The 21,222-nt window shown below is 46.6% G+C and overlaps 1 protein-coding gene across 1 annotated transcript in view; it reads left to right on the forward strand.

The window, feature by feature from the left end:
• Positions 1-10,959, forward strand: part of Hibch (3-hydroxyisobutyryl-CoA hydrolase) — a 52,927-nt gene extending 41,968 nt beyond the window's left edge. The window contains exons 8-11 of the mRNA XM_050177465.3: positions 233-319; positions 1,100-1,255; positions 4,093-4,231; positions 8,093-10,959. Coding sequence (XP_050033422.1) covers positions 233-319; positions 1,100-1,255; positions 4,093-4,231; positions 8,093-8,211 — 501 coding nt within the window. The 3' untranslated portion in view covers positions 8,212-10,959. The remainder of the gene's footprint in view (positions 1-232; positions 320-1,099; positions 1,256-4,092; positions 4,232-8,092) is intronic.
• The last annotated feature ends 10,263 nt before the right edge of the window (positions 10,960-21,222 follow it).

The following is a 21,222-nucleotide window of genomic DNA, read 5'->3' on the forward strand; positions in this document are numbered from 1 at the left end:
CGCACTCACACGGGTTAAATGGGTTAAACCCCACTTAACAGAGGTTTAGTGTTGTACACCTACAAAATAAGATTGAACAAAGCAGTTGGCAGTGTACTACATTTCACTTTCATTGCACCTTCAAGTCCTTTTGGTTTCAACAAAAGTTGCCGCATGCCATGTTGCTTTAGATTACGTAGTGGCATTAGCTGCAGTAGTAACTGGCTTCACATTTTCGCTTTTGTGTCCACAGATTGAGCACATCGAAGGCGACCTGATGCGACTGACCACACCAAATATCTCGGACATTGACAAGATTCTCGTCAAACATCAAGACCAGGTGAGCATTGTCATCAGACGATCGAAACGCATGAAGCTCGAAGGGGTAAGACTACAGTTTGCTCGATGCCAGCTCCTGCAGTGTTCTAGCTTGGAGTTCTGTTTCTAAAGACTTTCTAGTCTGCCACACGCGACTTGTGCATGTGCAATTGATAACAGAACAACTCAATGGCAGTGCCGATAATGGGAACATGCCTTGAGTGTCCATATATTTTCTGTCACAATAAAGGCAACAAGCAACATGAACATGCAGCACTACCAAAATTATGCTCAGAATGGCTGATGATGCTTAGCTAACCATGACTGGTTATAAAAATGCTTTCTGGAGGACAATTACCAAATGAAAACATGAGTTCAAGTACTTCTATAATTCTGATGATAGGTGGTCTTTCAGATTCTGCTCAGTATCAACGGCTAAAAATTGCATACCTTGTAGCAACGAGTCCTAACAATCATAATGACTCAAAAACTGATACTTGGTATCTGACGTAGAGTGTAGTGGCCTGCTAAACAGTCGCGGCAATTCAAATGTTTTTTTTTTCTTTTTTTTTTTCTTTCTCGCAGCTGTTGCGAGAAACGTGGTATTGTTGAAGCAACCTGTAAACAGTTTTTAATGAACCTGGCTGATGTTTTTCACAGCAGACAGCTGCAGGGATAGCTCATGCATAAGCTTGTCAACATCGTTGATGTGCAACATGATAATGCAAAGCTCGGCAGCGTGCTGCTGCATTCAGTGTTACTAGATGTACAACATGCATCAGATGTTGGGCGCTCGTTGCAGTGTGAAGCTGACTTCCGGAAGGAGTTCATCCTCAAGAAGTACATGGGCCGCATCAACGCCGCCTTTGATGCCCCAAGTGTGGAGCAAATCATCGAGAATCTCAAAAAGGACAACTCGGACTGGGCCAAGGAGCAGCTCACCACACTGAGCAGAATGGTCAGTTTTGAGATGATGCCCAGATGTCTGTTCAAATGACACGAAAAGAATTGTAGAAGTGGAGCATATTGATGGTGATATTCTGCATGGTCGTTAATGACTTGCTTCACGTGTGCTGACACGAGACATTTTGTCTGTTTTTTTGTTTAACACATAAATGCATGTCCGCTAATCGCATAGTGAGGCATCATTTGGTGCAGTATGAAACATTTAACGCAGTAACTGCGGTGTAGGTCATGAGAAGTGTTGGTGATTATTCTACCTGTTTGATTAATAATGCAGGTATTTTCTAAGTGAAGAAGGAATGTCATTGTGGTAAATTCAATGAAAGTGAAAATTTCCTGCCGCTTTCAATAGGCGATGTTCAAATCCAGCCCCCATCAACCGTACCTTCAGAGTAACAGAAACAAATCTTAAAGGGTGTGCATGTACCAGAAATGATTCTAGAGCCAGAAACCCGCCATGGTCACCGTGTTTTTGACATTACCCATCACAAGCATAGTGGCACCATCTCTCCAAACCATCAAGAAAGAGCAAACATGCACAACTCGCCACTTAGTCATGCCACACCTGAGGGATAGAATTTTCAAATTTCAGCATACAAAAGAATAGGGCAACAGAAAAGCACACACTGACAGCACTGATGCATGACTGAATCTTTATAGCACAAAACGCAATGAACCTAGGGAAATATGCAACAGGAAATAAAAAAAAATAAGAATGATCTAAACTCGTCACACACGGTAGAAGAAATGCCTGGCATTGGCATACAGAAAATTGATGCACTCATGTGTCCCAGCTAGCAGACAAGGAAACCAGTCGCACGTTCAGCATCTTTGCACATGTTTCCACATGTCTGTGTATGCCTCTCTATTGCCTCTGTTTTTTTTTAGTGCACTGAAATTCTTTCAGTTCTGTCATTCGCAATGCCCACTCAAATTCTGAATGTTACGTACTTACCGGTTATTCACGGGACGGGGACCAAGACCTCGTAAAGACCTGTTGCATCAAACCTCTTAATGTGCCGGTGGACAGTGGGCAAAATTCTGGTGGTCGTATGTTATTGCAAATTGTTGACATGCCGTCAGCTTAGGGAATTGTGGACCACGGTGGAAGAACAGATAAGGTGTCCAAACGAGGCTGCCATGCCGACAGTTTTTTCGGTTGTGGTTTATGTCTCTCTCCTCAGATGGTGCGGATCATTGGGGGATCAACCACAGCAGCTGGCGCGACACTGTGAATGAGAAGGAGGGTTGAGTGGAAGCAGATACTGTGGGCATGCACCACAGCATGCCTGCCAACTGTCATGATCTTATAGTATAATCTCTGATTAAAAACTCAGACATCTTATCATAAAATTGTTAGAATGTGCTTGTTTGATTGTCAGTGATACCAACAATTTTATTTGTGTCCAGCTTAGAGCAACACTGATTTAAATAGCGCACAAAAAAAGTATAGTTGCCAATCGAATTTTTGGAGCCCGAATTCGTACCCCTGCAGGCCTGCCCGCAGCACTGCCACCTGCTCCATAACACCCTAAACCATAAACATAACCACATAAAACCATAAAACAGCAACAGAAATTCTGCGCTCTGTTGCAGGAAATGTTTCTTGAATAAAATGCATGAATATTTCCATTTGTCTGCAGCTCAGATCAGTCTAATTGCAACTTTACAGCAGATTGCGTTTACACTGTACTTAGAGAACAAAGTTTCACATTTTACAGTGACACTGTCTTTGACTAGGATCCCAGGATTTTCTCGTGGCGTTAACATAGACAGAAAACTGTCATCATCAATGGCTCATACCCCCTTAGGCGGAGGCTACAAGCACTCAGCAAAATGAAGCAAACAGTGCATGCATTCTTTGGAATCACACATGCAACATACAGAACAGCATACATTTCAATAAAGAACAAGCTCAAATCGAGCACCGAGCCACATAATTGATGATAAGGCGCTCCTGCGCCTACATGCAACGCGAAGCACGCAGCTCTCCCCGCATATGTTTCCCGGTAAAGATTACTGTTGCGCAAGCTGACACGGCGACGGCAGCTTGACTGTAGCATACGAAGCAGGGAGTGACGCAACTACACTTTCGTACGTGAAAGAAGAACCCGCCTAGCTACTGATTTGTGTTGTGACAGCACTATGGGAAGACCACGTGTACTGAGGACTCCTGAAGAGCAGCGTGCATACGAGGCACGGCAAATTTATCTTTTCTCTGGTCCACTCTTTGTAGGCGCACGAAGTAGTGGTGAGAGCCAAGCCACAGGCTGTCGAAACGTCTTGGGATAATAATTAGGGCAAGTGCATGTGAATGTCGCCATGTGAATAATTTCAACGTACGTCACAATAGGTAATTGTTCTAGTTATATCAAGAGCCAGCATCCTGGCATCATAAAAAACAAACAGCACAGAGCCAGCAGGCAACAAAATACAGTGCCCGTGTAATCCGATTCTCTTGTCCGCTGTTCCTCTCATGCTATTTGCTATTCAATTTAACAACTCAACAGACTTTTCATTTTGAACATCTCGAGTCATTGAACAATTAATTGTATTTGTCAGCAAATTTTTGTATATTTTGGATTTGACTGTAGTGTTGTTTTTGTTTTAAGCTTGGGCAGGTCTGCCGCAACGTTTGGGTATCGGGCATCAGCCCAGGCAGCAAAAGTATCTCTCCTGAGAATGGAGTGAGGGTTCATAATGGAATAGTCACTTGTCAATAGTGCACGCAGGACATGCAACTCCCATTGTTCAATTCTGATGCTCCTGGGCGACTTGGACCGTGTATTTTGCCCTCAGAGTTTGAGTAGTGTTTGTGTCTGCTTTCCACAGTCACCACTCTCCCTCAAGATCACCTTCAAAGAGCTTGAAGAAGGCGTTCGGCTGACTCTGCAAGACGCCCTTAAGATGGAGTTCCGTCTTTCCCAGCGCTTCATGCAGGACTCCGACTTCTATGAGGGAGTCAGATCAGGTTTGTCTTCCTTAATGCAACTTATTATCTAGCGGTGTTCGAATAGTAACTGTGACAGAATCAAATGAATCAAATAGTGCCAGGAGAGAACCAAATCGAATAATGAACTGCCATTCTCGCCATCGATCGTCAGCTCTTAAAATAGTCTCAACATTAACAAGATTCTCTCATTACACTGCACATTATGAAGTGCTGCTTATTAAAAGCACAAATAGAGCATTAGGAGAAAAAAAAAATGTCGAAGGCCTGCATGGCACATCCAGCACAGTCGCAGCATAAGCTGGAGGAGCAGCTCGATAGGAGAGCTCCACTTTCGGCACCACGCACTACAGGGTCTTTGCAGTGAAAGTCTATTCACGTCATTTTCACGAGAACGATCTGACCTGTCTGCCCGGCATCGACAGCAAGCTGCGGCTTGTGCTGCTCTCTGCATAGCGTCCTGCTGAGCCCGATGTTGCCTGGTTGCAGCCGCGCGCGTAGCTCTACGATTCGCTTATTCAGCAATGGTTGGTACCCTGTGAGGTGCCATAATGTGCACCGAAGAGCAAACACAGATATATAGACTACATGGCGCACATGTCACGGTATGTTGCTGTTGATGATGATAATGATGGTTCATTGGCATCCCCTTAAAAGCGGAGGATGGGGGGATGACAAATAGTCACCTAGCCTGCCTGAGTTAACCAGGTACATGCAGCTACTGCTGTATGCAACTGTTACATGTTGGGATACCACCTGGTGGAATATAACGGATGTGCAATGCAAATGTCTGTACGTATCAGCGCTACGCAGTGCGCATGCCACATCATGTGTCAAATGGCACGATATGATACTGACGACGATAATGATTTAATGGCAGTCCCTTTGAAACAGAGTGGTGACAAGCAGTCGCCCAGCCTTCTTGAATTAATCGGGTATAACATACATGTTTTTCATTACATCGATATTTAACCATCTCCATAATCTTTTTTTTTTTCTTCTCAGGACTTCTCCGCTTACCTTTTACTGCTACCTATGCAGCTGCTACATGGCTTGCTACCTGGTGTAATAATATGCAACTGTAATACAAATGGCGCATATATAGACACCACGCGGTGCCCATGTCACATTGTAAGGCAAGTGGTATGTTACAATGCTAATGATGATGATGGTTTATTGGCATCCCTTTCGAAATGCATCAGGGACATACAGTGCAGTGCACTTATAACAATATCGAGAAATACGAAAAATATGATCATTATAACCAATGATCGCTATATCTGGACTGCCGTTAAAAAAAAACGCCTCCGAACGTACCTTTACAGCTCCGAAGCCGTATTCACCACTTGCACTAAAGGATAGATGTTGTAGAAAGTAGGCTGTGAAAAACAAAACTTTATTTCTAGTGCCAAAGATCCTGTCAAGCGTTAGGCGCGCTGAAATAATCTGAAATCCGCACTGGTTTTCACGGCAGTTTTAGCTTCACGACTGCGGTACACAAAGCTTCCGGCTGCTGCGCGAACAGTGGCAATTAAGGAGTAAATCGACGACAATGCACTTTGCGTAAACATCGAGGTCGAGGTCAAGGAGCCACTGTCAATCTCATTGTCACTGTCGCTGCTGCCGTCGCCACCGTCGCACAATGTTGCCGTCTGTTGTGACAGCACACCTTCGGCAATCGCCTCGTCAGTGATCTCAACGCAGAACAGGACAGCACTGTCTGCAGTCAAGAACTCCTCCATCAACGCACCACCTGTGTCACGACTAGCAACGTGCTCCCAGAGCTCGGTTAAGTTGGCAGCATCCACCGTGCTGGTCTCACTATCGGGAGGGGGGTAGGTTCGTCCTCGCGCCCAACGCCCGCCTTTTTGACGCAGTTTTATATAATGGTCTGCTTCACCTCATACCATGCACCATAGACGAAGCGCACGGCCTTCAAAAGGCTGATTTTCAGGTCAGTGGGCCATCTGCATGGCCCGACGTGCATGCGCCACTGATATAAAGACCTTTCTTTTTTTTATACATACTGCAACCCTAACAGGGTTATCGCAGCTGTAGGGTACAAAATCAAGTGTGCCACACACACAGCAAAAGCCTTAAAGTTGGCTATCACGCCGGCGTCAAACGGCTGCAGGCCGGCCATCGTGTTGGGAGGCAGAAACATAATTTGACCGATGTCAGCTTCGGGTTAACGCTGTGTGCACTACGTTTGTATAGTAGCAACACTACTCTTCTTCCCTGACTTGATGACAATGATAAAAAGGGGCAATGACAAACAGTCACCTGGCCTGCTTGATTTGTTCAGGTATGCTACACAGGTTTGTCATTCTCTGATTTTTTTATACATCTCCTTAATCCTCTTCTTCTTCAAGACTTCTCTATCTCTCTTGTACCATTAGCTATGCAACTGCTGCATGGCATGCCACCTGGTGTAATTTTATGCAACTGCAATGCAAAGTGTGCACACGTCAACGCTACACAGCGCACATCTCGCATCACGTGACAAGTGGCACGATACAATTTTAATGATGATGATGATGATCTGTTGGCATCCCCTCTGAAACGGGGCAGTGACAAACAGTCACGTAGCCTGCTTGATTTATTTAGGTATGCTATACACGTTTTTCATTCTAGGATATTTGTATGCAGTTCCTTAATATTCTTTTTTCCCTCAAACCTTCTTTATCTGCCTTGTACCTCTACCTATAAACTGCTACATGGCTTGCCACCTGGTGCAATAATATGCAACTGCAATGTGAAGTGTGCACGCATCGGCGCCAAGCGGGGAGCGGTTACATTGCCTGAGAAGTGTCATGATGCGATGCAAATGATGATGATAATAGGGATTATAATTTATTGGCATCCTCTTTGAAACGGGCTGGTGACAAAGTTACCTTGCCTGCTTGATTTAATCAGGTATGCCACACATGTTTGTCATTCTCTGATTTTTAATACATCTCCTTAATCCTCATTTTCTTCAAGACTTCTTTATCTACCTTGTACCGTTACCTGTGCAACTGCTACATGGCGTACCAACTGGTGCAATATTATGCAGCTGCAATGCAAAGTGTGCACATATCGATGCACGCATCTCGCATTGCGTGTCTCCTGGCGTGCTAGGACACATGTATCGGGCATTTCTCGCTACAAGCTAGCAGGCGCTGACGTGGCTCAGTGGTAAAGTAGCCGACTCCTGCGCAGTGGGCCCGGGTTCAATCTCGGTGGGAACTGCAATTTTTTTTTCTCATTCCCGACGATAGCCACGACGGACACCGGCAGCGGCGGACACCATCGCCAACCGAAGTCATAATTAGAATGAGCCCATAACAGCTTATGCTGTAAAAAGTATACAAACTGTACATGGAGCTGGGCAGGTCACGTAATGCGAAGTGAAAGGCTGCAGAGTGTCAGCTGGCAATTTGCAGACGATCAGGACATTTCAGGCACAAGACAGAGGTCTGCTGATGACCCTGTAGCAATGGCGTTGCGCTGCTGAGATTGAGGTCACAAGTTAGATCCCAGCTGTGGCATCCACATTTCAGTGGGGGTGAAATACAGAAACGCTCGTTTACTTTTGTTTAGGCACGTGCTATAACCTCAGATAATCAAAATTAATCTGGAGTCTTTCACTTCGGTATACCTCATAAATATATTCTTCTTTTGATGCCTAAGCCCCCCCCCCTCATTTAAAATTTTTTTTCTGATGATTTGACGTGACTGTAGATTGCAGAAGGAGGCCTTTGCCCTGCAATGTACATGAAATAGGCCGATGATGGTGACAATAGCACTGTAATTTCGCACCAGCATACAGTAGAAATGCAGTGCGTACTGCTGTTGTGCACGGTTGACTTGACCTGAACGCCCTGTTCTTCCTGTGTGCAGTGCTAATCGACCGCACGGGCACTCCCAAATGGAGCCCAGCGACCTTGGAAGAAGTCACGGATGAGAAGGTCAACTCCTACTTCGAGCCACTGCCAAGTGACAAGGAGCTCAGGCTCTGAGTACCTGCGGATGAAGTGGGCAGCGTCTTCCCTGTTGCCTTCAACCTCTCTTTTTCTTTTTTTACTCCTCCAACTCAGCTCCTCCGTTCTGTTCCTCGTGCCTGCAGGTGCGATGTCGACCGACCTTGGTCAGGGTTGCTAGTTTGGACTTCGCACACAAGTGAGGTTGAAGAACCAACGAACTTGGGCGTCTGGGCAAAAGCTATGATCTGCTTTTTGGCAAGCCAGTGGTGTTCGTTGTGGTAAAACAGCAATGACAGGCAACAGATGGACAGTCTACACAGGGTGAGCTCTGTCTCGTGTAACCTGTGCCCCTCATCTGTCGTCTGTGATGCTGTTCCACCACAGTAGAGTCAAACCTTTCCAACTTGGAGCCAGTAAGGGTCTCCAAGGAGCCAGTGTTCTTTAGAGATCTGTTTAGTGGAGTGCTAGCCCTGAATTCTGTGCTTCTCTTGCTTTTCTATTAACAGCTGAAGAAGTTTTACTTGCTGTTGCCTGGTGAAAAGGCAGTTTAGATGTGCAGCGTCGCAAACATTGTTCTAAACAAAAATGTCTCTGGTGGAGTGACCCAGTTCAGTCAAATAACTTTCATGCTTGGTTTGCGAAGAGCCATGCATACGTGTTGCATTTGAATGGGCAGAATTTGCTGTACGTGATCTTAAAGTGAATGCAGAGGGTTGGTTAGTGTTGCTGAGCCACATGCATTGGAGTTCTTTACTTTGCCCAAACAGTGATCCTGCAAATTCACGATAGCTTTACTTGGGGAAACCGTAGTTTCAGTCAGTGCATTAAGTTAGACACAATTTTCATGTGGTCGATTTGGATTTGTGTGGGAGCATTGTGGCTCCGAAGCGTGGCTGTCACAAGCACTTGAACTTTCTGCTGCAATAATCTACTTTCTTTAGCGAAACAGTTTATTGGAACTGTAGCGTTGTGCCAGAAAATGTTTACCTTCCCGTTGTGCACATTCATAAGCCTTTGAGAGCGAAGTATTGTTTACAATGTTGTGCCTCGCATACTTATTCAACATGGCACAGCATCACCCCTGAATTTTGCACATGCAGCTAGTCAGCTTCTTCAGAATCTCTCTTGATTCTCGCAGACCTGCATCTTAACAAATCTGAGCAGATTGTCACACTACTGCCCACTGCAAAAGACAATCCATTGCAAATTTTGGTGTGGACTTACCCTTGTGCTCAGAGCTTAATTAAATTGACTGTCACACATTTAAGTTAGTTGTTCATCGTACAGCAGGGCCAGAGTGCATGCCATGAAAAACTACACCTGCCAAGTATGTTTTCATTGGGAGTGTTAACAGAGGAGTCTTTATGCTTGCTTTAACTAAAGTACACAAATTGATGCCCATATTCCCAAAAATTCTCTTACCGAAGAGCCTTTCCTCAGTGACTGGCATTCGTGAATGGGTCACTCGTGGTAGCAGCCGGTGCGCCAACAAGATCACTGCAGCGGTGACCAGTAACCTGGAACCCTTAAGTATGAAAAGTTTTTTTAATGTTGGGGGGGTCTAGTCATTTTCATTTCACAAAGAAAGAGTTCGCATATTATAATTATTAGAGGCCGCTGTAATCGCTCAGGCACCATGGGAATTGCAGATTTGTCCACGGTTTGGAAAGGATCCATTGAGAAAACACATTGCTGTTTCATTTATGGTTCATTGCAGTTCAGCTGCATTGCATGGTACCCTTGCGATGATTTTGTTGTGTAATTTCCAGCATATAAGCATATCACATTACTCTGGGATTTACACACTGCTAAAGCTGTACAGTGTTGCCATTGGCAAGTAACACCCACAATGCCTACTTGCTTTTGTTCGCCTAAACAAATAATTTTTATTCACGATGTTCTGAAAATCAACAAGTGGCAGAAATTAGAGGGTATACGAGACCAGGTTTTGCTCCACAATAAATTTGCCAAGAAAAAAAAAAGTGAACCTCAGAAACATCCACTGAGTCATTTGAAGCCAAAAGGACAAATTTCAGGCAAATTGATCCCTGCAAGTCATTCCCATCCTGGAAAAACACATGTGCGTGTGCCATATGCAGACACTCGTGTCACATTTCTCTGTGGTGTCCTTCGCAAGAAACTCCTTATGGGTGTAAGTATGTAACTGCATCAGACTTTTTACATTGGCTGTAATGTTTTCAGGAGAGCAGGAGGCCTTCATTATATACATTGAAGAAAAATGTTGCGATGCTGAGCATTTGCAAAAATGCTTGATAACATGTGAGCAAGTCAGCACAGGCATGTAAACCGGGTTGAGAAGGTGTGACCGCAGCACTCAAGCAACAAATTCCAGTTGCCAAAACCAGTCTTTATGGGAATGCCACCTCTTCTTCTTTTGCTGCTGTGCTTTCCATGGCAGCATGGCTTTTGCGGCACAGAGATTTGAGTGATATTGTCATCAAACTTCGTATTGCTTTGTATCTCTATTTGTTTTTTTTGCACTAGGTTTCTAGTGCCCAGTGTTGTTTGAACAGCAGTTTGTTGTTATTATTTTAGCAGGCCCTTGTTGTTCACGTGCGTGGGTTGTTTATTGGACTGCCCGCTTTTGCGACAGACACAGGAGGAGAGTTGCAGTGAGCATTGTAGGGTGTGAACAATCCAAGTGAGCAAGGAATGCATATGGAGGACAGCGTGTGCGTGAATGCACTGTTACCCATTCACACATTAGGGGTTTTTCGAAGAGAGAAGCGACATTTCAAATTAAAGCTTGAAAGTGCACTTAAACTGGCAACGTGTCTGTTGTGGTTTCTTTTTTCTTTTTTAACTACTGTCAAACATTGACATATACACGAACATGGATACGACTAAGTAGACCTAAAATTTGGTCGGGACTTGCTGTATTTCAATATCATTATACTGCTATAAATAAAACCAAAAATTAAAGATTGGGAACGATAGAGGTTGCAATTAAGTGAATACAGCCAAACTGTGCCATAACAAAGTTGCATTTGACACGAAAATCCTGCATTATATCCAATATTTGTTAGTAGCATTTATTTTACATTCTTATATCAATGACATTTCATTATATCCGTGTTTATTATATTAAGGCTCAACAGTATTGGTTCGCTTGCAACTGCAAGTACATATTAGCAAGAGTGCCAAATACATGTTAACTTTAAATGGTATGTTCTGCAGGGACATGTGTTATGGCCATGAGGTAGGCTTAGCTGTCCTGCAACCAGCAAGCCAAAGTGCCAATCCCATGTGATCACACCAATCACATGGTTGCCTATCAACGGTAGTGCAAAGCATGTTTGTAACTGGGTTCATACGCCACTTATCAGCATGGCAGGCCACCGACAGGCACACAATATAGACAGGAGACCCTTAGCTGACCTGTAAGAGGCATCATGCTTGCATTTATTTTGCATAAATATGGTCGCAAATTAATTTTTTTCAGTGATAGTGTCATGTATGCTTACAACGAATATCAGATATAACGAAGGCATTTTCGTGTTGGATGCAACTTCATTATAACGAGGTTCTAAATGCCAATTCCCAGCAGAGTTTGCATTGATCAAAATGTCCCTCGCGTTAAGGTCGCAAACATGGAAGTGGGTTCAGGAAGGCAAGACCAGAGCCTAATACAGAGGCACAGGAAGACAACAGAGCCAATGCGAGAAAATGCATGACTTGGCAAACAAGAATTGCGTACCAGAGTCAACTTTCTGTGCAACCAGGGCACATGAGCCAATCGGAGCAGCCAACGTGCATTGTACAAGTCCGTGAGTATTAATCTGCACCTGCACCGCATTCTCCTAGGTGTATGGATCAGACCGCGCAGAACAGATGATGTGGCAATCAAGCGGCACACCTCACCGTCCTTTATAGTGTTCGTCACCATGGACGTGTGTGACGCAAGGGCATGATGTCAACCTGAACACTGGGTTTTATTTCTTAGTTTCTCGCACTTACATAAGGCTTACATAACGCTTACATGCTCCGAAAATGTGTTAGAAAGCACCACAATGTTATCAAAGTAGTTGACAACATCCTTCAAATGATGCTTTGTGATTATTGATTTTACAGCCCTTTCGAATGTGGCGGAGGCATTCTTTAGACCAAAAGGCATAACTAACCATTCATAATGGCCATCAGATGTTACAAAAGCCATCTGCGGAATGTCCTCTTCATGCATTTAAATGTGCCAATAACCTGACATAATATCTAAAGTTGACAAGTATCGGGAGGTACCCAAGTTATCTAGCGTGTCATCGATGTGTGGTTTAGGTTGATAGTCTGACAGGGTAGCAGTGTTATGTTTCTGGTAGTCTATGCACAAACGGGTAAGCCCTTTGCCTTTCTTTTTCACTAGAATGACAGGTGCAGCATAAAGTGAGAGAGATGGTTGTACTACACCTTGTTCGAGAAGACGGGCAACTTGTCTTGCGATCCCAGCTTTGTTGGCCTGGGAGCATCGCTGTGGTGGTCGGTGCATGGGAAAGTTATTGGTCAGTGCAGTCTGGTGTTGCTCACTTGCAGTGCACCTGAAGTCCATTCGGGATTTCGAAAAAATGTCTTCAAATTTCTGAAGAACGTCCTTCAATGCTGCTTGTTGAGTTTCCTTGAGATGGGTCATATCAACACTTTGCGATGAAGAAAGGTCAATGCTGAAGACTTGCTTTTGATACGTTGGAGGGGATTGGATAATATTGTTGCCTTGGTACAATGCCATGGTGTTGAGCTACGAGAGGTTGAAAACGCAGGCATCCGAGCCAAGTAACAGTTGTGTCTTCATGCCTTGCAGCACATGTGCTTGGACTGTCTTTCTTAATTTTCCTGTTTGGAGTTCTATTTGCACGGGACCCAAAGTTTTTGTTGATGAGGTGACTTGTTTAACAGTGATGCATGGACCTTTGAGTAATTGCAGTTTTGGAGCTTTGAACACAGTCTCGTTGATACAGGTAATGGTAGCTCCTGTATCTATAGCCGCGCTCACAGTATTCCCATTCACAAGGGCACCAAACCGTGTTAACATAGCTTTGGGTCGCTGTCATTTCCCTGGTCGACGGAAAAGGCGGAAATGCCTTCGTGGCGGGGGCTTTCGTTGTGCCAGTGAAGCTGTCGTCTCAGTCCAGCTAAGGCGCAGTGTCGGCGCTCGCCGGGAGGCATGCGTGGCAGCAGGGTGTCTACCAACGGGGGAAACCGGGAATTCTTAGGGAATTTGAATAGTCTGGAAATACTCGGGGAAAACTCGGGGAACATGTGCTTCCATCAGGGAAAATTAGCTGTAACTTTATTGAAAGGGAACGAAAGTCGTGTTAATGCTGGCTCCAGTAACAGAGGAATCGCATCGCAGAGGAACGAATCGTCATTGACGCCGTGTCATCGGCACGAGGTATTGCCAGAGTAGTTAACGACCGATTTTCCAGACGCCCGATTTCTCGCACTTGCCCGATAATTCGCACGGCTTCGCGGCACCACCGCGTACTCCATATAGTCAGTGTACATTGCCCCGACTGCAGGTCTGAAATGGCATTAATCAAAGCCACCACGCCGCCAATTTGATCATCTCGCCGCCTCGAATCGGCACACTCGCACGCAGATCCGCTGGCAGCCGTTCACCGCGGCAACGTTAGGCCTAGCTGCTTCTACGTTCGCTATTAAGCTTCTTGCCGTGCAGTGCCGTGTTTTTCATTGAAAGAATTAGCTGCTGTCAGCAATGGCACCGACTCCGCCGTTGTAATCCTCGCGATTGGCTTTGAAGCTCGCAGAGCACAGCGCGTTGCGTAATGCCAGTCTCCGAAAGTTAGCTTCGCCCACGGAGTAAGACATATAGGAGGTGAAACTCGCCGTCAGCGCGAGCGAGCGCGGGCGACCAGATAAAGTCACAATTGTTGCATGCGCCGACGCTACCCTATGCAGTGGCGGCACCATGCGGCGCGTCGTAGAAGCCGCAGCGGAAAAAAAAAAAAAAAGCAGCGCCCGGCAGGCGGCTCGGCGGCTCCGGCGCTCATTCCGGCGGCGCCCGCTCAAAGCAGACGACAAGCAGACGACACGGGTGTTTGCTTCAGCGGGCACGCCGTAATCGAACTGCGTAGGTGCGCGCACTCAAGAAAACTGTTTTGTTGTGTGCCCATCAAAAAAAGCAACACGTGTGGCAAACTTCCGCTAATCTTCCTCTTATCGCCAAGCAGCTAGGGCAACTAGTTTTCGCGAGTCTTAAAAAAAAAAGAAAAGGAACGGAAACACATGCATGGCGGCATCCTTCCTACGCGCACCCCTGTGAGCACAAGAGCGAGAAACAAGCGGTCGCCCTTTGAGCGATTAGGAACGAGATAGCCATCAGTTTCGCAAGCACAAAAAGCCGAAAACCGCCCGCCACGGAGCAAGATAGCCCTGGCTACAAGCAGAAGCTACGTATCATCTTATAGCTGTCATGGAAAACGCGTTTTATTTTTTACTGTGCTCAAATGGCTGAAGCGTAGCAGCAGTTGCTCTTCGGGCTACAAGCGGTAAAGAAGCGCGCGAGAGTGCCCTCAGTAGAAGTCAGGCGCGCGCGGCCGAATGGGAGCAACACGCTCGACCGGTTGCCCTGGCAACCGAAACGGCGGTAATTTCTTCCCATGCCGCCAGGTGCCGCCAGCATGAAAATATATCCGCGGGCTTGTGACCTTTTCTGGTCGCCGCAAACAGCGGAGTTTCCACTCCTAAATATTTCTTGCTCCGTGGCTTCGCCTCAGTACAGCATTGTTAGGCGGTGAAGCGTAACAAGCGCTGAAGGGGCAGTTGTCACGCGACACAGTATGTATTCCTTAATTATACACGCGTGCACCCCCATCTCCTGTCACAGTACGAGCACCGCTATGCCTAATAAATGTACTGACATGCCTTAAGAACTTTTTCGGACGTGCCTGTGGCAATTTTAGCCCTTAAGGGCCGTTAAAGACATGCATTCGTTTTTTTTTTGTTTTTTTTTCGGACTGCCCTATTTTTCGGATGTTTTTGCGGCCCCTAGGGAGTCCGAAAAATCGGACGTTGACTGTATAACTGACCAAGAGGATGCTTCAAATGACCTATGGGGTGAACGCGTGGCAGGAGGATGAGAACGGAAAGGACCGACGCACTGAGGAATTAACGGGAAAGGAAGCATGCCGCCGCCGCTTTGAAGGAGCTTGAGCTAAAAAAACAGTGTTGGCTGACGCCGAGATGCAGGTGACCCTCATCCAAACCAAAATAAACTCTTTACAGCAGTGAAACCCAACACTGAGATGTTGTGTACGGGCTGAGAGTATGTCGGGACAGTTGAGGTTGACTTCCCAGCTGTTGAGAGGGAATCTTAGTTGTGACAAAGTTCAGACCTTATACCTGTGAGCTTGCTATCACTTGATAGAAATAGCTCATATTCAAAAATGGTTACTTAAGTATGCAGCTCCTTTTCATTCATATTTGAAGATGTCCAACTCAATTTGGAATGGCCCGGGTTTTTTTCTTTCTTTTTTGCTGTGCATTTTACTAACACCTTCCTTCTGTTTTGTTTTTAGATAAAATAGATATTACTCCTTGCTATTAAAACGGGATTAAGTCGTTTCTTTTTTTTTTTTTTTAACATGCTTACTAGAGAGTGACTGCATTGGGCAACATGGTGTCAGCCTGCCTTAACATAAAACAAAGTTCTGGCTCATTCAGGGAATTTTGCAAAGGTGCTCAGGGGAAACCTGGAAAACTCGGAGAATTTGGAAATGTCAACTTGGTAGACACCCTGGGCAGTCCTGCCGAGTCTTGTCACTTCACAGCAGGATCACATTGTGCCATTGCCCGTCTTGCTGAACGGTGAATGTCGGCGCATCGCAAAGACAAATCTGCTTCTATTGCAGTGGAAAACCACTTCGCTGGCATTGAGAATGTCTTCGCAGCAAGATGCATCTCCATTTCTGGAAGCACACCGTCAATCAAGCCTGAAACGATGTGGGCATCCTTCAAGTACTTCCCTCAACGGCCTGATGTGCAACACGGAGATTACACTGGAGAGACAAATGTGACACTCGATGAAGAATTTCACGAGTCAGAGATCCGCGCAGCTCTCCACGACCTTAATGGCAAATCAGCACCTGGTCCCGACAAGGTTACGAACAAGACTCTAAGAAACCTCGATGATGCCTCGATAACCGCTCTTACGGCATACATCAACAAATGCTGGCGAACAGGTTGCATCCCAGAGGCGTGGAAACGCTCCAAAGCAGTCCTGATACCGAAGCCAGGCAAGCCGTCCAGCCTCGACCACTTGCGGCCCATTTCCCTCACATCCTGCGTCGGCAAGGTGATGGAGCACGCGTTCCTCTCCCGCATCAACCACCACCTCGAGGACACTGGAGCCTACCCACCCACTATGGTGGGCTTCCGGTCACACCTCTCCACTCAAGACGTCATGCTCCAGCTCTACCACCAGATTATCAATGACCCAACTAGTGGCAATCGGGCCATCCTCGGCCTAGATTTGGAAAAGGCATTTGACAATGTAGCACACGCAGCAATCCTGAGCCGCATAAACAAGCTCAACTTGGGTGAGCGAAGCTACAACTACGTCAGAGACTTCCTCTCGCGCCGCACAGTCACCCTCGCGGTCGGCAGCATGACATCCGACGAACATACACTAGGAAGCACCGGCACTCCTCAAGGATCGGTCATATCCCCGCTCCTTTTCAACCTCGTGATGCTAGGTCTCCCGGCCTACCTCGACGAGATCGATGGCCTCCATCACGCCTTGTACGCAGATGACATTACCCTGTGGGTCAACAAGGGCAGTGACGGTCAGATAGAATGCACCTTACAAGCAGCGGTATCTGCAGTCGAAACCTACCTCCAAGACACAGGTCTCCGACTATCTCCACTGAAATCGGAGCTGCTCGTCTACCGCTCGCGCCGCCGGCCCAAGCCTACAGCCGAATCGCGCCAATGTGACGACATAATCCTCTATATGCAAGACGGCTCCTGCATTCCCCGAGTCCCGAAGATACGCATCCTAGGCATGCATATAACAGCCAACGGGTCAAACATAGAAGCTATCCGCAAAATCGAAGGCAAAGTTACAGCGGCTACCCGCCTGATCAAACGCATTACAAACAAGCACACGGGCATGAAGGAGGACAGTGTCATGCGACTCATACACTCTTTCGCAATCAGTCACATCACTTATGTGGCTGCCTTCCACAACTGGAATGTCACTGATAGGGAGAAAATCAACACCCTTATACGCAAGACTTACAAGATCGCCCTTGGCCTACCGGAGTCCACAAGCACTGCTCGTCTGCTACAGCTGGGGGTATACAACACGCTTGAGGAAATCGTGGATGCGCAAAGAACCTCTCAACTCGAACGCATGTCTCTGACAGCCACGGGCCGGTACATCCTGCAGAAACTCGGCTTCAACTACCATGTCCAACACGGTCAGAAGCAGGTCATTCCACCTGACCTCAGCGACACGCTGATTGTCGCCCCTATACCTCGAAACATGCACCCCGAATTTAATCGGGGCCGACGCCAGGCCCGTGCCAAGGCACTGCTGCGCTCCTTGGGTGGAAAGAGGACTACGCGCTTTGTAGACGCCGCAGAATACACACGAGAACACCGATTCACGGCGGTAGTCGTAGACGTTAGCTCCCGGCTTACGCACGCGTGTAGTGTCGCAACGGAATACCCCGAAACAGCAGAAGAGGTAGCGATTGCGCTTGCGCTTACCGACCCCCTCTGCGAGGTAGTTTTTAGCGACTCACAATCCGCAGTTCGCAACTACGCGCGGGGGCGCATTTCCTCCAAAGCTCTCCAGATTCTAAGGAAAGCTGGTCGACAGCACTTCAATAACACCGCCATCATATGGTTTCCAGCGCACGTCGCCACCCCCACCGATGAGGGCCTCATTAACTTGAACGAGGTAGCACACCGCTCTGCGCGAGAACTGACCCGCCGCGCAGAATCGGAGACCGCCTCTTCGAGTTCGGAACTGGTGGCTCAAAACACGCGAGAACGCCTGGTCAGGTACAATGACATCACCAAGCACTACCAGCTAGGCAGGCGGTTGCTGCCCCCACCTCACCCCATGCTGAAACGTCGCCAGGCAGTCATCTGGCGACAATTGCAAACACAAACATTCCCCAGTCCGGTGCGATTGCAGCACATTTTCCCCGCGCAATACCCGACTGCTCTTTGCAAATTATGTCAGGACACTAGAGCGACGCTGTCACACATGTTGTGGGAGTGTCGGGTTGCATCAGCTACAATGGCGGTAGCTCCGGAGGCTCTTGCGTCGAAGTGGGCTGCCGCTCTGCGCAGCTCCAACCTCAAGACACAAGAGTGGGCTGTCCAGCAAGCCCGAGAGGCGGCGACGAGGCAAGACCTCGAAGTCCCCTCATGGGAGACCTGAGCCCGGGTCGTCAAATTTGCCGGATTCAGAATAAAGTTGTTTCCATCCATCCATCCTTCAAGTTGGCGAGGCAGCCCAATAGTACTTTCTCTTCGTAATATTGCTTGACTGGTTGACCTCTCTTCAGGTGACAATGTATGAACTGGTGGAATGGATCCCCGATGGGCACAAATCGTGCGAGCATGTTTCTTTCATGCTGTCCGATGATTCGCAGGTGTCGAAACTCTAGGCCAAATACCAGTGGAAGGCCTTACCTTCCAGGTGATTGCTGAAGTGGTTTAGCTTGTCTCACTGCAGCCAATCTGCAGTTGTCACCTTGGAGTTGAGAAGCGTAGCCATCTGTTCATAGGGACGTCATCTTCTGCTCCTGTGTACTTAGGGATGTTGATCACCTCTTTGGATGTGCTTCTGATGTTGCTGAGGTTGATGCTGTCGACTTAATGTGACGCAAAGGCCATGATCTCAACCCGAACACTGGGTTTTATTTCTTAGTCACGCATACTTCTTCCTCATTCACAGTCATGCTGCTGAATGATCATGGACCGTTATAAGGTTAGTGCATATGCAGCATTGTTCATTGATGCTTTAATCATTATAATGCTGGCAGAGGTGCGTTGCTATATAAAAATTATGCAGACCCCATACAGTGTAAGAGTCGGTCAAGCAAAGCTTTTGCATCCACTCCCATATTGAGACCACACTGAAGCTTGTGTCCTCTCAGCAAACCATTCTCCACACAGTTCAGTCATGCACCCGAAACAATGCCGTGTTAAACCCACAAGACGCTTCAAAGATTCGCTTGAATGAATGCATTCATGGAACATTTCTTATGTGTCAATATGGCTTTCGGATTATTTGGTGCATAGCAGCAGAAACAGTAGCAACAGCAACGAGTCATCATGCTATATGGGTTTTTGAGCAGCATGGTGCATTTGTCCAAGACGGGGCACATGGCCCGCGCTCCATGTCTTGGAGGTAATCTGTGGCGGCTGCAAAAGTTGGGCAAGCGGAGATGGCCATGGCTTCATGGGCATTGCAGATCATGTAATATCGATTTTCAGAGACGCAGTGAAGCAAGGCAGATGAAGCATTTGCTGCTCTCCTTTTGCACTCTTTGATAACATCATCCCACTGCTGGCGACACTATCAGTCGCCGAGGTGGAGTGGGCGCAAAGGCTTCACAGGCTTCACTTCACACTGCTGATGTGAAAACATTGTCGATAGAACACAAAACTATGTTTGTTCACACACTGTCAACTTCAACAAAATCAACTTTTCTCATTGAAATTTGTTTTCTCTGATTGCCAGATAATTCAGTAAATTTTACTACCTTTTCTGTGTAAAAAAGAAAATCCGCTGGAGACCGCACTTATTTGCATAAAAGTTCAAATTTCAATAGTTAAACCTAGACGTAACAAAGGTAGTAAAGTTGGCACTTTACTTCGTTATATTGAAATTTCATTATATTTAAATCCGACCATTTATGAGAATGAGTACAGTTGCTGATGGATTTTCTTATGCAGAAAGGGCCTTAAAATTTTTCGAAATATCGGGCAATCAGAAAACAAAATTTTGAATTTTGATAACGAATTTAGATAGCGTCGTCAGTTACTGCCACGACTGATGCTTTCGCGTGACATAGTACAAGGCGCATTGGATTGTTCTAGCGGCTTTGCTCAACCTGCTGATTAATGTGCACTGAAAGGAACATGTTTGAAAGTGACCGCCCGAGAAAAGTTTGAAGAGCGCAGGCAGAGGGCAGCGAACACTTTATCTGCCTCTCTCTCTAACGTATCTCTGAAACTCAATATTGCGTGCCTCCAGTGCTGAACGAGGGGAGAGACAGCGCACATGAAGGCACGGCCATCTCGGATCGCCCGAACTTTGCACCCAATGCCATAGAGCCTCCTACAGTAGCTACTTTTCTTTTAAGAGTGGAACGTGACAGCATTCAAAGATCCCCGATTGCTTCTCGCACTTCCCGGCAACTGCAGCGTATGTAACCTTAATGTTTACCTGGAAATGTTCGCGGCGAACGCTATGCACGAAGGTGGGCTTTCTGGTAGAAAGGCGGCCTCTTGCGTGGGCCGCGATGCAGCGGAGGGAAGCACCATCTGGAAGTGTTTCAAGGAAACGGGCGCGCACCTCCGTTGCCTCCGAGATATTCACGCGCCGGCATGCGCAAATGGCAGACGCAGTGGCCAGTCTATGGATGGTAGAAACGCTGGAAAAGGGGTCTGTGTGAGCTTTTACGTAACTGAATTATGTTTTCTCGTATATACAAATTACAGTCCGATGCTATCATATCTGTAGGTCGTGTTTAAGTCATACTTTTCTATTTTTCTCCGTGTTTTAGCTCGAGAAATTCAATTAGTTCAGTAACATCCCTACACCAAATGGACGGCCTGGGTATGGTTGGTTCGAAAATCTTTTTTGCCGAAAGAACATCTGACACTGGATGCCAACGCCAGATTTTCTGCAACACAGGGCCCTTAACGCTATCGCGTTAATATGTGGCCTGAAGAGCGCAGGCAGAGGGCAGCGAACACTTCGTCTGCCTCTCTCTCGAACGTGTCTCTGAAACTCAATACTGCGCGGCCTCCAGCGCTAAACGAGGAGAGAGA

This window comes from Dermacentor andersoni, chromosome 5 (genome assembly GCF_023375885.2).
Source record: "Dermacentor andersoni chromosome 5, qqDerAnde1_hic_scaffold, whole genome shotgun sequence".
Taxonomy (NCBI): Eukaryota; Metazoa; Arthropoda; class Arachnida; order Ixodida; family Ixodidae; genus Dermacentor; species Dermacentor andersoni.